This window comes from Elgaria multicarinata, chromosome 13 (genome assembly GCF_023053635.1).
Source record: "Elgaria multicarinata webbii isolate HBS135686 ecotype San Diego chromosome 13, rElgMul1.1.pri, whole genome shotgun sequence".
Classification (NCBI taxonomy): domain Eukaryota; kingdom Metazoa; phylum Chordata; class Lepidosauria; order Squamata; family Anguidae; genus Elgaria; species Elgaria multicarinata.
The window spans coordinates 21,997,635-22,015,121 of record NC_086183.1 but is presented as its reverse complement, the minus strand read 5'-3'; the positions used below and the strand labels follow the sequence as shown (position 1 = coordinate 22,015,121).

The 17,487-nt window shown below is 45.8% G+C and overlaps 1 protein-coding gene across 1 annotated transcript; it reads left to right on the top strand.

Annotated features, from left to right (window-relative positions):
- The first annotated feature begins 2,278 nt into the window (after positions 1-2,278).
- Positions 2,279-14,969, top strand: TYROBP (transmembrane immune signaling adaptor TYROBP). The gene is made up of 5 exons (XM_063139874.1): positions 2,279-2,447; positions 8,044-8,067; positions 10,138-10,275; positions 12,020-12,057; positions 13,842-14,969. The coding sequence occupies exons 1-5, from the start codon at positions 2,387-2,389 to the stop codon at positions 13,905-13,907; spliced, it is 327 nt and encodes a 108-aa protein (XP_062995944.1). The 5' UTR covers positions 2,279-2,386; the 3' UTR covers positions 13,908-14,969.
- The last annotated feature ends 2,518 nt before the right edge of the window (positions 14,970-17,487 follow it).

The window sequence follows — 17,487 nt, the reverse complement described above, 5'->3', positions numbered from 1 at the left end:
TCAACCTAGTTTTGGCTGACTGTAGCAAATTCTTCCCAGAGGACCTAAGTGTGTGGGGCAGATTGTTCAGGAGAAGGCGATCCCACAGGTAACCTAGACCCAAACCATGTAGGGCTTTAACGGTAATAATCAACACTTTGTACTTGGCCCGGAAACTAATTGGCAGCCAGTGAAGTGATTTTAAAGTTAAAATATGAAGAAGGGAGAACAGCAGAGGCCTTGAAGGTGCCTGTCCACAGTTAGTGCCTGGACAACAATCCAAGCAGACCAACAGGTCACCTGGTTAAAGCCTTCCCCACTATGTAGAAATGTATTGTGTTTCTATTTCAATAACAGAAATTATTTCTACATTTGAGCCTCTACTTATAAAGCAGCATCCACACTTTTAATGCAAATCTGTATCCCCTTCCACTCTATTTTGGGTGATGCATTCCCTCTGGAGCTTCCTGTGGTTCCTACAAAGGGTAGGGCCTTACCCTTTGATGTTATGTCAGTGGGTGGGACCATGACCCTGTGACATCACCCAGCTCACATTGGCCTGGTGAGTTCTGCGGTCTGAAATGTGAACTCACACATTGATAAGCAAATCCCTTTCTCTTATGCTCAGCTCAAATATTTGGAGGAAATATCAAATTTTGTTAATCTTCTAGAACAGCCTTCCCCAACCTGATGACTGCTAGATGTTTGGGATTATAACTCCCCCCCATCACTCCTGATAATTGGCCATGCTGACTGGGGCTGATGGGTGTTGAAGTCCAAAACATCTGGAGGTCATCAGGTTGGGGAAGGCTGCCCTAAGTTATGCCTGCCGTGTAAGGAGAGGATAGAAAAATGCATTAGCTGCAAATTACCCTGGAATTGTTTGTCTAGTGTTAGCACACCTCTGCAATATCTTTATTATCCTCTAGAGGGGGCACAATAAATCCTCAAGGTACCAATACATTAAATAATTCTTGTAACAAATTTTAATTGTATTAGCTGATGTAATCCAGCCTGTTGTGTCTCTCAGAACGCTCATACTTTCGATGAGAGGCAAATGATGAGGCTTGCTAAGTAATCCACAAAGCTTTTATTAAGCAACAAACATCACTTCTACCTGAACAGAGTCTATCTCTTGGAAACGACCCCCTAGGCAAAGCAATGCAAACTAGGCAAGACAATTGTCCATTCAGGAAGAGTAAGAAGTTACTTCTCAAATGCCTGTAACTTAGAGCGCTTGTTGCGGTGGTAGGTTCTGGCGTAATCTCTCTGACTTTCTCATACCCTCTTTAGGCGCTGTGCATTTCAGCTTCCGGCGGACCCTAGCATCAGTTAGTGTTTTGGAACACTCACCCCTGGAAGCACACTCACTTCCCCCTGAGTGTGTATGATCTGGCCTTGAGGAGATAAGCTCTGGAGGGGGCTGACTTCCAGCTGGTGAAGAGCCTGTGAGAGCTTCCTCTCCCACTGGTACAGGCTGGCTGGTGTATGGCGCTGCGTCTTCTAGTTCTGAATCTGATTCAGATAAAATGGAGATAAAATGGAGAGGCAGAGAACTATGTAAGTTGCCTTGAGTTCCTTGCAAAAGGGAAAAAGGTGGGATATAAGTGTGATGGTGGTGATCTCTTATCATCATTGTAGTCATCCTTTACTCATTTGTACAGCTATATTCCATCTGCACACCACCCATCCTCCCTCCCTACTAGCCGTAATCCTCCTCCTCCTCCTCCTCCTCCTCCTCCTCCTCCTCCTCCTTCTTCTTCTTCTTTTTTGACTTTACCCTTAGGGTCCTCCCGTTCCCACCTATTCCCCCTTCCAATCCAGAAAAATAACCACAGCTTCTCCTAGATGCAATCCTGCCATCGCTCTGCCTCAAACATCGAATTTTACTGGGGTGGGGAATGCCAGATACCATCTTCCATATGTAACCTTCTGTGCTTCTCCAGCAGTACTTCCACCTTTTTTTCTTAGTATGGCCTGACTGAGATTTATGAGTATTAAGCCATCACACACAGAGAGAGACACACACACTCACATTCCCGCAACCAGATATCAAGTCAGGGCAACCTGCAATAAGAAGGGATTTGCTGCAATGGAAGAAAAGACTCCTGGATCTGATCTGATGACCTCCCTCCTTCCCTCTCTCCTTTCTGACTCTGGACTCCCTTCCACTGGGGAAGTAGGACACTGGCTGCAGTCTGGTTTCCACCCCTTTGACATCTCCCTTCCCCTTTTCTGAGGTTTCCTGCCAAAAGCTAATTTATCACTTCACTCTTGCTCTTCCGTCAGATACCACCGCTGTCCCTAGAGTCTCAGCTTCTCCACCCTTGGGGGCTCAAAATCAGGGCTTTCCAAGACAGAGAGACTTTGAAGGATCAGCTCCATCCCTGACTTTGGAGCTTTGGCCATGGACCGACCAGGATTCCTAGGTCTCCGAGTTCTCCTGGGCTTGGCCTGGACACAGCTTGGTAAGTTGGATCAAAGCCTTTTTTTTACCCTTGTTGCTGCCCCCTCTTGCATCCATGTAGCCTGCCTCTCTCTGTCTCTCTCCCTCCCTCCCTCCCCTGTTCCTATGGCTTTACTCCAGTGTAATCTGCATGGGACAGGGGGTGGGGTTAATTATTTTGTCCACTTATAAAAAGAAAGAAGCAACAACTAAATAACAATTGTCCGCTTACCCAAATGTGAAGAAACTCAGGTTTTTGTGGCTCCTTGAGCAAGACATCCTCAATAGCCCCCCTTCCTCACTGAGTGTACTTTCTCATGGCCATGGTCTCCAGCTGCTCTCCCCCCCTCCTCTTTCTCAGAATTGCTACCACTTGCTTGCCTGTCAGATAGAGAGCCAGGGAGGAAGTAGGCAGGGGCTATTCTTGTCTGGGCCAGAGCAAGAAGCAGGCTAACAATGGTGAAGAGGAGTAATTCGAGGGAGGGCAGGTTCAGGGGGGCCCTGCCTGGACGTGGGCCCTTGGCATGTGCCCAACCGTGCCAACCCTTGATGCCATCCCTGAACAACCCCCAGCCCTCCCCTTTGTTCATTCCAGCTTTGACTGGCTACAATGTCCCACAAGAACCTGCTTTGCTGTGTCATACAGATAATTTGATTAAGGTGGGGTTGTAGTGGCACATGAAGCCAGCTTGGCAGAGAGTCTGTGCTGACCACAGTCACTTGGAAATGTGCCAGAGAAACAAAGGTGCCACGCTGTTGTCTTGTGGGCCCGGCAAAACAAAGACAGAAAGAAACAGCCAAGCTGGTCCCCTTCTGGTCCCTGTCCATATAGCAAATCATATAATAATAATAATAATAATAATAATAATAATAATAATAATAATAATAATAATAATAATAATAATAATTCTTACCCTCCTCTCCCTCTGGATCAAGGCAGGAAACAACATTAAATACAACAATACAATACATAAAACTGGTTAAAAGAGCATATAAAACCAATACAATATTAAAATAACAAGCACAACATCTTAAAATTCTTAGGTTTAAAATTCATCTGGTGAGGCCTGTAAAGGAAGAGCGGCCAGCAACCAGCTGGCTTCTCGACTGGATTTAGCACGGATCCCCGGGCCAGACACTCACAGCTCACACAAATGAGGTTTAAGACCATTTATTTGGAAAAGGGCAAGAATACATGGGAATAGCAGAATAAAACCTAATAAAACATGCATAAAAGTGTAAGAACCCAGCGCAAGCAAGCTACAAAACTTAACTACAAAAACATACGTCACCCAGACCAGACTCAGCCGACGCCTCCCTGTTCCCTTCACAGGGGTGTCTTTATACTATTCTTTTTACTCCTTCCCCCCTCCCTTCAGCTTTGATACATGGAGTTTCTTCACACTTCAGCCTGGGATGGTTAATCACTCAAGGACACAAGACAGTTACAATCGGCCTGGCTCTGGTCTTCTCCCCCTCATGCAGCTGCCTGGTTCTTATCTCCCCTCCTAAGGAACCATAAAAACCATAAAATTCATGCATTAAAAGACATGCCAGTCCCAAGGTCCAATTAACCCTCACCTTACCCTTACAAGGCCTGCCTGAAGAGACTAGTCTTTATGGTTGTCTTAAACTCAGAGAGAGTATAAAGCCAACAAATCTCCTCTGGCAGGCCGTTCCACAGTCTTGGGGCAGCAGCAGAAAAGGTCCTCTGGGTAACAGTTTCAGCTGACTGGAGTAAATTCTTCCCAGAGGACCTGAGTGTGTGGGGCAGATTGTATGTGAGAAGGCAATCTCACAAGTAACCTGGACCCAAACCGTGTAGGGCTTTAAAGGTAATGACCAACACTTTATACTTTGCCCAGAAACTAATTGGCAGCCAATTAGTATGTGGGGGGGGTGTTTTGTGAGTGATTCACAACTCACACAAAAAATACAACCACAGCATTATAAATATCAGACAACATTTTAATATAACACAGGCTAAAAAAAAAAACAGTTTTCCAAAGGGGGGGGACAGATTCCGTCATTCAGCAGATGACAGAATGAAAGATACCTGACAATCTGTGAAACACAGACAAAATGGATTAAACAAAATCCATACATTGATACTGGGGGGGGGATCCTGCTGAGCTGAAAGGACAAACCATCTCCCCTTGGTCCAATAGTAATGGCAACACTGCCCTCCCCCCACCACACAACTTTAATGCTGGAAATTGCTCTTCCAAGTGGCGTGCACGCACACACACACACACACACACACACACACACACACACACCAAGCTGGACAAGAGATAACACATATCAATATTTTTTCCCTAAAGAAAAAGCTTAGAGTGGAAATTTTCAGGGGTGGGTGGGAATTGCTGATCTTCCACTTCAGATTACATCCTCCATAGCTGCATTGGGTTAAACAATCAACAAAAAAATAAGATTCCACAGAACTACTACGACACACATTGTTTCCAGACTCATTTTCTGCAAGCTGAATTCAAGGGCATCAGCTGATTGCATAGAACTACGTCTGGATTGCCATAGCAGGAAGTAGAGATGAGTGGGAGAAAATCATTTGGTTTACATTGTAATATGAACGTCCACTTCCTGAATTAATATGTGAGCAGGAACACAATTATCCTCTGGTTTTCACACTCTTCTAAATTTGGCACAACCAGTTCTACAATTAAAAAAAAATGTATACTTTAGAGAAAACTGCATACAAAGATGCATACATAGCATCCAGCAAAGCAAATGTCAGGAGAAATTGCTTGCAAAAATTGTGTCTGTTAGAGGGAAGGATGTACAAAAATGCATACAATTTTCAAGGCGTACAAAAATGTGCTCAAGAAATTGTTTGTGCATAAATTTGTTTTAAATTGAAAAGTGATGCTGAAATGAGATGGAATGCATTTGTGCTTGAATAAAACATGAACATTCATTCTGGCAGAATAGCGTCTATGTCTTACCTGTTTTCCATCTCTTATCACCCTACAGGAAAAAAATAATTTCAGAACAGCCTCATCATTGTGGTCATGTTTACATCTCTATTTCCTTTTGATTTCATCTTTACTGATTACCAGGCGAGAGCTAGGGTGTGCATTGTCAGTTCATGAAGTGCACGGTGTGAGCACAGACATGGATACATCTTGGGCACAGTTGTCAAAATCCCGGGAATCAGGAGCAGGAGAGTAGTTACTGCCAACAATCCACCACCACCAAGTTTCTAGTCCATATGTTTGCAAAGATAGCGCATCAATTTATAAGGGGAGTAAATAGGAAGCCTGCAGGAGAAATAAATGAACAGAATCTTTATCGTGTGAAAGCAAAGAAGATTTTGAATGACTTCTTCGAAAACATTCGTGCCACCCCCCATCACAAACAGAAGCAAATATATATTGTACGACAAGCAAACATTCATTTCATGGGATTCCATTTCTCCTGGTGGAGAATATATATTGCATATATCCTGGGGCATGGTTCCCTTAGTGCAGAGAATGTACAACCTTGGTTCGATGGTTGAACTGGCTATAACCTGGCAGTGTCCTAGGCTCGAAGTTATTGATGCTCCAAACCTTGGTTGAGAGATGGCTGGCGCAGGCAGCATCACATGCCCCTCCCTGACAAGTGTCCACACACACCCCCAACTCGATTGCAAACCTCCTATCCGGGTAATTTGAAAGAAGATGCCTTTCCCTGCAGAAATTATAAACAAATCATCAACTGAGAATGTAAGATTAGGTTGCCCTCCTAAACATAGTTCCTTGAAAATGAGCCCCATCAAAATCAATAGGAGCTACTTCAGAGAAAATTTCTTTAAGATGGAGGGCATGAATGCAAAACATGCTGTTATTTGTCTTTCAGAAATCTAAGAGGTGGAACAAAGCTCTCCCCCGCCCCCTAAAAAAGCACTCTATCCCTTCCATCTCCCTCCCATATTTTCTCCCCTTTTGGCAGTATGAGGACTAGGCACATGCTATGGACTCAAGGGCTCCCTCTTCCCTTCCCTTCCTTCCCCTCCCTCTACTTTTTCATCTTCATTTCCTCCTCACTTTGTTTAATTGTAGTTTGCCATGGTGCCTGTTAGGCAAACTATTGATGTTGGTAACCATAGTGCGCAACCATAGTTTGCATCTATGTCATCATTTGAAACGGATTTGCAAAACATGATTTGGAGGAAATCCCAGCTAGCACTATGGTTAACTTGTGACTAAAGTGTTTCCCCCTTTCTGGTGCTGGAAGGAAGATGAGAATAAGTAAGGGAGCATCAAGGTTAATAGTGGACATTTTCCTTGAAAATTCAGATGTATAGTCTGGGGTTGCTCCTGGATCCCAGATGCTCAGCTGATGGGACATTAGCTGGAATTATTTTTGTCCAAAATACACTGGCACTCCAGCTGCACCCATTCTGATCAAAGCAGAACTGACACATCTGTTTCAAGATATCTGAGCAGGGGGTTGGACTCAATGGCCTTATAGGCTCCTTCCAACTCTGCTATTCTATGATTCTATGAAGAAAAAAACCCCATGGAACAAAGAGCCTATGAAATGTATGGATGGATGTTTATTTATTTATTTAATTACATTTATATACCGCCCCACAGCCGAAGCTCTCTGGGCGGTTTACATGTTGAGCAAAAAGGAGTGCGAAATTTCTGCTCAAAAACTGAGGGCAGAAGAAGCAGGGTGTAAAATGAGAAAGGTTTCAGAGCTGATAAAATTCACCTGAAGGTTTGGGGCTACTCACCTCCAATGTGGCTACAATTCTCCTACAGGGGGAACCACATTTACCACAAAGCAGATTCTCCTAGAGGGGAATGCACATTTACCAAAAAGCAGATGTCAAATTGTGAGGGGGGAGCATTTTCTTCACCCTGCATGAGCAGTAACTGAAGTAAAAAAGATCAAACACCAAGACCCAGATGGGATTATTTAGTAATGATGCCTCTATTGGAAAGCAAATTAGCAGAGAAAAGAAAAAGACAAAACAGAATGAGTATTTACCAATCCCACATGCACACAGGCTATCTTACAACACTAAAAGGAAACCACACCCTTCTTTTGGTGAAGAAAAAGTAAAATGGTTTCACTCACAAAAATCTTGCATATAAAATGTAGGTACAATGTAGAATTTCAAAAAGAGTTTGTTCAGTCCATTTTGCATTCCATTACACAGGTAGGAGCATGACAGCAAACATGTGTGCTCCCAGCAATGGTTGAATTCAGGGGGGGGAGGGGGGAGCAAAATGAAGAAATCACAGTAAACCACACTGTAGGCTATAGAGATCCTAAGGCTACCTGTGGTCAAAATTCCCACGAATTAACTGCCACGCTGCCACCTTCCAGTAACTTGCAGACAAGGTTGCAATATTCCCAACAGATCCTAGCTCCAAATTGTCAACAAGCTTTCAGAGTCAAACTCACTTCTAGTTCCTCCTACCCTGACCTAACCAGCAAGGTTTCTTCCCCATTTGAGAATTCTGCCAAGACCTGAGTGTTCCACTTAAAGATCTGTAATCTCTTCCATCAATCAAATATCGATCTGATGGGAATGAATGGGAAAGGGGGCTGTTTGAAGGTGATAAACTAAATAAGGACTCAAAAACCATTTCTTTGTCTTGTAGGAACTGCAGCTGCACAACAAGCAGGTAAGAGCCCATCCCCATCCCCACCCCCACCCCACACACATTTTTCTAGTGTTTCTTGCTGCTAACTTTGTAAATGGGAGCTGGCGAAACCTGGGGCTGTTTTGTATTTTTACGAGAACCCCATGATCTACCAATTGGCGCCTGGTGCAAAAGACAGACACTTAGAATTAAAAGATTCTGACTCCTGATCGGGAATTTGTTTCGAGTACCAAGACTGGAAAAAGCATTTCTAGTTAATCCAACTTCCTTCTTTTCAACAGTATAATTTGGGGGAGGGGGGTAATTTTGCTGCTGCTATTTTTACATAAGTCAGAAATCGTTGCTGAGCTACTGCTGTTCAGCCAGAGAGCTATCAGCAGATCCAGACAGAAATAGAAGATGGGAACACGCAACAAAGAAACCTGTGCAGTTCTTCTTCTGGTTTTTAAAATGGGCAGCTGCTGTCTGAGGGCTTTGATCCCTGCTTCAAACTGTTCCTTCAAACTGCTTCTCTACAAACACCTACTTGTAGGATACTTTGGTTCCTAGTTTCAACATGCCCTTTGTTGTTAGGATTTCTTTCTATTTTGAGCATTGCTACATGTGTGCACACGACTTCCGATTGAAGAGATGTTTCAAGGTTTCCAGCGTTTACCAAGGGTTCTGTTTCCTTAGAAGGAGGTCGCTGGAGACTTGATGCTATAAGGTTTATTTATACATATATGCAGGCTGAACATAATGGAGGACCTCTCAGCATTAGCAACCTGACAAATGTCTGTTCTCCATCAGGTGTCATAATGCCATCAGATTTCCTTCCGAGAGCTAAGACAGCTCTCTGCCTCTCTTCCTGCTATACGCACAGAGACCTCTTTTTCTAGGGGTGGGAGAGATGCGTCATCACCATCCACACCTCCTTGGGCCATCCTAGTTCCCATTGAAATGCATCACCGGAACTAGCTTGCAACTGTGCATTTTGCAGCCACAAACAACTTGACCTACTGTGCCTTTAAAAAAGCCTTTGTGGGCTGCAGTGATCACGTGAGCCCAGTCAATGTCACAAGTGTTTCTGTCTTCCTGACCATAAAAACACAATCATTAGATTGTGTGTGTGTGTGTGTGTGTGTGTGTGTGTGTGTGTGTGTGTGTGTGTGTGTGTGTGTGTGTGTGTGTGTTTGACACACACCAACAACTTGCTGCTCTTTCAATCCTCTGCCTGAGGTGGCTGCCTTGCTCTGTCTAATGGCAGAGCTGGCCCAGGCTAAGGCACACTGAATTAGGTGAAGGGCTACAGGGCTGGGCATTGCTACTACAGCAGAGGCTACAGGGCTGGGGAGAAAATGGATAGGAGAAGGCATGGCTACCTAATCCCTGCCACATCAAGAGGTTTATTAAGGATATCTGAAAGTTCTCAGGCTTTGACTCTAGCCAGCCTGCTCCTATAAGCCTCTGCCCTAGTAGGAATGCACAGATTTTATAAAATCTATTCCATCTGTGTTTTGTGGATTGTCAGACGCCTTCCGTTCCATCATCTGCTCATTGACAGAATCTGATTTTTTTCCCAATTTCCCAAATTTGTGCGAACTTGCATTTGCACAAATGCACACTTGCAAAAATTTGAACTTGCAAAAAATGTACAAATCCCTCCCCCCACCCCTAATGCACAAACACACACACAAATACACACACAGCTAAAAATACAGAATATGCGTTTTCATGCTTTGGCCTATTTGGAGAAATGTACATTTTTGGGCGGTAACTTTTAAACATATATTTTATGTATTTTTCTAAATTTACGTAAAATTTCAGAAAGTAAATTTTAAAAGTCTGCAAACCTGTGGAATCTGCGTGATGTGGTCAAACTGGTCCATGGGTTGGACTCATAGAAACCTGAACATTTAATTCCATTGCTGATTTCTTCGACATCCCTATTCTCTAGTGATCATTACATCCTGAAGGGAAGTTAAGAGCTGCCCAGATGTCAGGGGAAAGGTGCTTCAGCTCCATGAACACTGGCAATCTCCCCATAGGCTCTGGTCTTAGGGCTCATGCTCTGTCTGTGCATCTCTCAACTCCAGTTCTGTTCCCTCCCAGGCGTTGTCGGCTGCCCTTTGCTGGATCCAGGGGCCATCGCAGGCATCGTGCTGGTAGACTTGCTGTTGACTTTGCTCATCGCATTGGCCGTATACTATGTGGCCAAGCGCATCTCTCAACGCCAACAAGCTGGCAATGGTGAGGATGGAGGGGTGACTCTGGTCCCTTCTAGCAGGAGTGTTGCTAGGCCTGGGACCCCAGCCCTGAAGCTATTCCCCCATGGGCTCAGTTCTACTCTCCTGAGACCTAAGCATCCATTAGTGCAAATTTTAGGGGAGGTTGTCCCCACCCCTCGGCTTTACAGCAGTATCCAAGAGGGATTGCATCTGGGTAGGAAATGATTTGCTGCTGCAATACCTACCTACCTACACACACACACACACACACACACACACACACACACACACACACCTCTGTGGTTGGGCACTGTGCGAACATCAGAAGAGCCATGCTGGATCAGACCATGAGTCCATCTAGTCCAGCACTCTGTTCTCGCAGTGGCCAACCAGCCATCGGCCAGGAATGAACAAGTAGGACACAGTGCAACAGCACCCTCACACCCATGTTCCCCAGCAACTGGTGTATATATGCTTACTGCGATACTGGAGGTAGCATATAGCCATGAGGACTAGTAGCCATTTCATTGGTGCCAATGGGAGATTTTTACTAAACTGAGCTGCACCCATCCACACCCCTCACGTGGCTTAGAAGCTTCTGGCCTTCCTGGATTTGGAAATTTGACATCTGAGCCAAACTTGCTAGGAGAGCAGTGAGCTTCCATTTCTTTCTTTGTCCTCATTGTCATACAAAGCAGGGGACGCTCTTCCTGTCACAATAAAAAGAGAATGTAAGAGAGGGGTAGTGAAGCTTCCCCCAAATCTCATGCATCACTAACCCTCAGTCTGTTGTTCAGATCTAGGAAGGGAAGGCAGGAAGCAAGGGAGGTGGTAGCATGACAGAGCAGAAGGTCCCAAGTTCAATCCCTGGCATCTCCAGGTAGCGCTGGAAAAATTCCTGCCTGAAACCCTGGAGAGATGTGGCTGGTCCATGTTGACAATAGCAGGCTCAAAAGACCAAGGGGGCAATTCAAAGGTAGCTTCCTACAGTCTACTTATGGGATAAGAAAAAGAACATGCTCAGCTGTCCTGCATTGGCTGTAGCAGTCTCATTAATAGGGCAGACTACAAGGCCAAGTAATAACCCAGGCCAATGTTCCAACAGACAGGATTCAGTTGAAAAGAGTTCAGGCTAATAACAGTCACAGGGTCAAGGCATAGGCTTGCAGTCCAGGATATTGAGTCAGGATATGGCCAAACAGGCAAAGGGTCAAAGCACAGTTAGGCAGTCCAATATATATACAATCCACTAGCAGAGTCAAGCAGGAATCCAAGGTCTGTAGCACAGAGATTCAAGCACAAGGCAGGATCAGAAGAGAGAGCCTTGTGAGACATTGTTTCCAGCAATTAGCAAGCTCTGACTGAAGGCTTTTAACCACAAAGGCTGCTGAGCCCCACCCCAGGCTCAGCTGCTGTCCATTAGAGCTCTCTGGCCAGATCTCTACTCAAGAGGAGTCACTTTCTACCAAGGAGACGATCTTTGTAAGCGAGCACACCTTCTTACAGGAGACCTACCGACTTGTTGCTTGAGGCAGTGATTATTCTGGGGGTCAGGGGGTTGCTCCTCATCTGCATCAGAGTCAGAGTCCCCTCCCACTGACAGGGAAGGACCTGGAGCCATCTCCCCTGTGGGCCCAGGCTCCTCCTGGCCTGGTGCCAGCAACTGATCTTATGTGCCCCTGGTTTCTGGAGGCTCTGCTTTTTCCTCTGAGGATGATTCCTCTAGTGAGGGCCTGACATCAACCTCCTTTTCTCTTTCTTCATAGGCAACATAAGGAAGACTCAGCCAGAGTCCCACTATGAGGTGAGTGCATCATGTGACTCCTAACCGTTGGCTCGGAGGCCTGCTGAGTGGGCTTGTTGGGATTCATAAAGCATTCAGCATGACAAGAAACCCTGCGTTGCTATTATGCCAGCGGGCCAATCCAGACATTTTCTGTTTATGACAAGGTCTGGTTAAAAACAGTTTGTAGAGAGTGATCCTAATTGATTCACAGGGATTCTTCTAATGCACGGTGCAGAACCTCCAGGCCCAGGATCCAAAGCCGCTTCACCAAGGATCCCAAATCCTGCTCCCTGGGGTTCCCCAAATAGCCCCTTCCCCCGTCCTCCTACTGTTGCATGGTTTCCCAGCTTGTGTGCAATGCCTTCCCCATTTCTTCCCCCATTTCAAAAACTTAAAATTTGCTAGTATTTTGGCCCCACCCCCTCTTGCCTTTGGCCCCGCCCCCTCTTGCCTTTGGTCCTGCCTACCACTCAAATGTGACTCCTGGGAGTTCTCCAAAATGTAATTCGGTCCTCGGGCTTCAAGAGGTCCAACGTCCTTATTCTAATGGTAACTTTCTACCTGCATTTGTATTATACCCATTTCATAACTTTCCTCCAAAGAATCCTGGGGATTCTATTCTGGTGGGAGTGCTGACAATTGCCCCCCAAACTGCCCCCATAGAATGGCAATTCCTATAAATGACAGTCGTTAGTATAGGGAACTTTCGGGCACAATCCTGTGCATGTTTAGTCTGAAAAAGTACCTCCAAGAAAGCCAGAGCTGTGGTGGGAGTTGAAGGCCCCTTAGGATGGTGCCCTTAAAATGAGATTTGGTAAATTCATGGATGGGTCTATCTATGGTTCTTGGCCGTGACATCTAAATGGAACCTTTTACAGGCAATAAAACTCTCAATTCCAGATCTTGAAAACAAACAATAGGTATCAATGTGGTCAGACCCCGCCAAGGGCCCATTGACAACCCTGTTGTCCCCACCGCCATCCAGATGCCCACCTGGCACCAGGTGCTCCTACTTCTCCCACCACTAGCAGAGCCATACTATCCTTCTGTTTCTCACCACTGCCAATCAATGATGTCTCACGCCATACCTACCCATAGATGTGTTCACCTAGCATCGGACAAAAGGACTTTTTATGGGAGCCAAGCCAGCACTTGGCTTTCTTCCATGGCAGACGCCATGTCAGATTCCCTCATGGAGAATCTAACATGGTGGTTGCCCACCATGGAACACTGATTCAACTACCTCCTCCTCCTTCTCCTCCTCCTCCTCCTCCTCCTCCTCTTTGTTTTAATCATGTTTCAGTTTCTTGGCTTTTATGCTACGTTTTAATTAAGATTCGAGAGGGCAGTTATCCAGATTATATTATTAGCTGCCTTTAGTGCCATTTTTGGGCAGAAAAGCAGGATATAAATTAAACAAACAAACAAGCCAGACCACCAGGTGGAGGAGGTGAGGCGCATGACTGGCCATGGCAGCAAGCCACCATGCCTCGTAGAAGGTCTGATGGTGGCAGGGGCTGCACAGCGCCACCAGGGGCAGGGACATGTTGCCACTGGGCAAGGGCCAATTCGTTGCACCATCCCGAGCACCCATTAAAATATGGCATCTGCCCTGGCCTGTTGCCTGCCATCACACAATACTTGTAAACTTCCTGGAGGCATCTGGTAGTTGTCTGGGGAGGAAAGGATTTTGGTCTAGACGTCTGATCTAGCAGGGCCTTCCTTGGAGAGAGGGCATCACTGTTAAACCAGCTGGCCAGTATAGATCTTCCTTGATGCTTTGCTTCTTTCTTTCTTCCCAGGAACTTCAAGGGCACAGACTGGATATCTACAGTGATCTGAAGAATACTGGGGCCACTTACAAATAGTCTTCCTCTTTCCCTCTTTTGAGCTTTTAACTAGAGCTCTGAAATAGAAGACACCTGTTCAGTCCTGCACAGAAGCTGTAGTTCTAAGGCAGGCTTTTGACTGTGAACTTTCATTTAATTCTTTTCCTTATCTAAGTTCCTCCACTGAGATCCTCTGATCTGTTTTAGGGTATTTTTCCCCACACGTACACTCACAAATGCATTGCAATGGAACTGCCATTGGAGACATGCAGAGTTCTTGAGGAAACATGTGATCCCAGTGCAATCCAACCAAGAGCCCTTTTTCCAAGCATCAAGGCTCTGACTGATGGCCAGATTTGTGCTATAACCGAAGTTACGCCATGCTGGGCAAGCACATGCACCAGTAAAGGATGGGCCACTCAGTTCTCACTTTTACCCAAAATGGGTATGGTTCCAGACTTAGTCAAACTTAGAGTAGACCCATTGAAATCAATGGGAGTTTAGTCATTCACTAATGACTTAGGGGGCAATCCTATGCAGGTTTAGACAGAAAAAAAAAGTCCTACAAAAGTCAATGCTGATTGCGGGATGCTGGAAGTTGTAAGACTTTTCTTGTCTAAACATGTATAGAACTGAACCATTTAAGAGCCATCAGTTTCTACTCTAAGAATGATTAGGACTGGATCCAATCCAACCATTTTGCATTCCAGTTTTCAGATTTCTTTAGCACACAACCCTCTGGGAGGTTTTTCTGCCATGGAAATGAATGGGAGCAGTTTTAACTTTTTAAGGTGTGATGTTTTATTAGTCTATTGTATTTTATGGCTTTAAGTCTGGTTTGGGGAATTGTCTGGAGAGCTTTGGCTATTGGGGTATATAGAAATTAAATGAATGAATAAGGAAATTACCTTATACCAGGTCAAGCCCAGTACCATCCAATCTGACTCACAGCAAGTCTCCAAGGTCTCCACCAGAGGACTTTCCCATCATTAGTTTGAAATGTTTTAATCAATTATATGTATTTTATGGTGTTTGCATTTGTGTTGTACCCCACCTCGATCCAGAGGGAGAGGCAGGTAACAAATAAATATATTATTATTATATCTGCTAAATGAGCTATCCAGGGTACTGACCATACCCACACCCCAAAATAGGTTCAGTACCTTGGATACCTCCTTTAGAATTCTGGCTGGTTCTGATTGAAACCCAGAATGGATTCACACCCCCGCTGAAACTGGAGCCACCAGCCTTCACTGCCTGCTACTTGATCCTTCTTTTAACTGGAGAGGCCTAGGATTGGACGTAGGGCCTTCCACATACAAAAACCAGTGGACTACCACAAAGGCATAGCTCCTTTTGCACCCAGCCCCTCCGTTTCAGTTGAGCTTGCACAGGAGAACTTCCCAGAGAATTTTGCCCTTGGGCTTTACTTTACAGTTTGAAGTATATGCTTGAGGATGATGCCATTTTGCATTTTGGCTTCACCTTTTCATTTTAGGGGGTGGGGGAGTTTGCATATATGTTTGTTTGGCTTAGCATTACCCCTTGAGTATTTTTCCTTCAATGAAGTTTGCCTTGGTGGCACCATAGGGCCAATCCCATTCCAAGGACTGCTCTAAGCTCACAGATTGGCCACTCTCCTGCGATGGCTGCAGGCTGATTCTCCCTCTGAGGCAATGGACTTCTGTCTGGCGCTTGCCCACCTGTGCCAAGGTGCTAAAGCATTCTTGCACCTGAGTCCTTAACAGCAGAGTTGAAATTATCTTTGCCAAATGAGAGGAGGAATCAGCTCCACAGGGCGGGTGGGGGTGGGGGGTTGGATTCACTTGAACACAGGATATGATGAAAGTTGCCCAACAGGAAGGAAATCCACAAACCAGTTCTCTTTCCAGAACTGTAGCAGTGTCAGCCTGTTGCAGCAAAAACAACAAAGAGATTCCTTTGAAAGACTGATGCATTTATTAAGGCTGAAGCTTTCATGAACACTGTCCCTATTTCATCAGGTGCGTGAAGTATTAATCTCAAGTTGGCAGATTTGTATGGACATGTTTGAGGGCAGGGAAGGATTGTAAACGGTGAGCTTCTTCAGGCAAGTGTTTTATAGCATGCTCATGACTGGCCACTCATGGATGTCCGTGGGTCATTTTGATGATGCAGTGATCCTCTTGTGTGTCTCCCACTCCTTCTGCTCCCTTTTTCATCACAAAATAAGACCCTGAAAACCCAACTTTTCTGAGCGATAGTGATATTTGTTGCTATTTCCTACCATGGGCAGAAGAAGTTGCACTATAAAATGACCATTAGAGAGCGTTGTCCCACTAAACTGAACGGGTCATCTGGTCGCTGCTAAGTAGAGTGACAGTAAGGAAACACGATTTCCCACCCATCTGAAAAACATCAGTGAGCTCAGAGGGAATTGAAATGCAAAATAGCATAGGCTGTGATGATTACTTTAAATGGTTGCCATCAGAGCCAGCTCCAGGTTTTGGAGGGCCCTTTAGCAAGACACCCTCCATGGTCCCCTTCCTTTAATTGAGTTTACCTTCTCACCAGCATTGTCACCTGCTGCCATTCCTCCTCACCCTTTTTCTCCTCATTTGCTACCACTTGCTGGTTTGACAGGTAGAGAGACAGGGAGCAAGTAGGACAGGGTATTTCCAGTTCCTCCATCTCACCACCACCATTGTCTGGGCCCAGGGCTGGCTCCAGACTATATTGCGCCCTAGGCAGGCGTGTTCTGAAGCCGCCGCCCCCCGCTCGCTCACTCACCGCCCCCTCACTCGCCTGCCCACCTGCTCGCTCACTCACCGCTACGGCTCCCCCCTTGTTCACCCACTCACCACCAGCTCCCTCCCGCTCCCGGCTTTGAAGCCAGGACGCTGGGGGGCGGAGCAGAGGCTTTGAAGCGGCGCGCCTGGAAGTGGCTTCCTTGTGCGCCATACTGAAGCCTCCGCCTCCAACCCCAGCACCTTGGCTTCGAAGGAGCCAAGACGCTGGGGTTGGGCGGAGGCTGGGGCAGCAGCTTTGGAACAGCACTCCCGGAAGCCGCTCTAGGAGAGCAGCTTCCGGGTACGTTGTTCGGCGCCCTCATTTGCTTGGCGCTCTAGGCGGCCGCCTGAGTTGCCTCTATGGCAGCACCAGGCCTGTCTGGGCCAGAGCGAGAGGCAGGTGAACATACAGGTTGCAATGGTGAAGAGAAGGAGCAAGCCCGGGGGCTCTTCTCAGTGGTCCCCCATTGGGCTGCGGGCCCTCGGCAGCTGCCCAACCGTGCCTCCCCTTGACGCCAGCCCTAGTTGCCATTCGCAAAATATTTTGGAATGATAACAGAAACATCATTGCATCAGTGAGTAGATTATCACATACCATGCGATTAAAAATCAGCAAGAAATAGAGTTCAATCTCTTGATGAACTGTACTTCAGGAATTTCACATGTTAAGAATAATATTGCTTCTGGCCGCCCAATGGGGAATTTCCCTAACTAAGCTAGATCTTTTGGGCATCTGCAGATATCCTGAAATTCCTTTCATATGATCTTTTTGGGGATTACTTTCAGAAACTGATATGAGTTGGTCACACAGGTGCTTACCTGAGCGTCAGCCACTCTAAGCAGCACCCAAG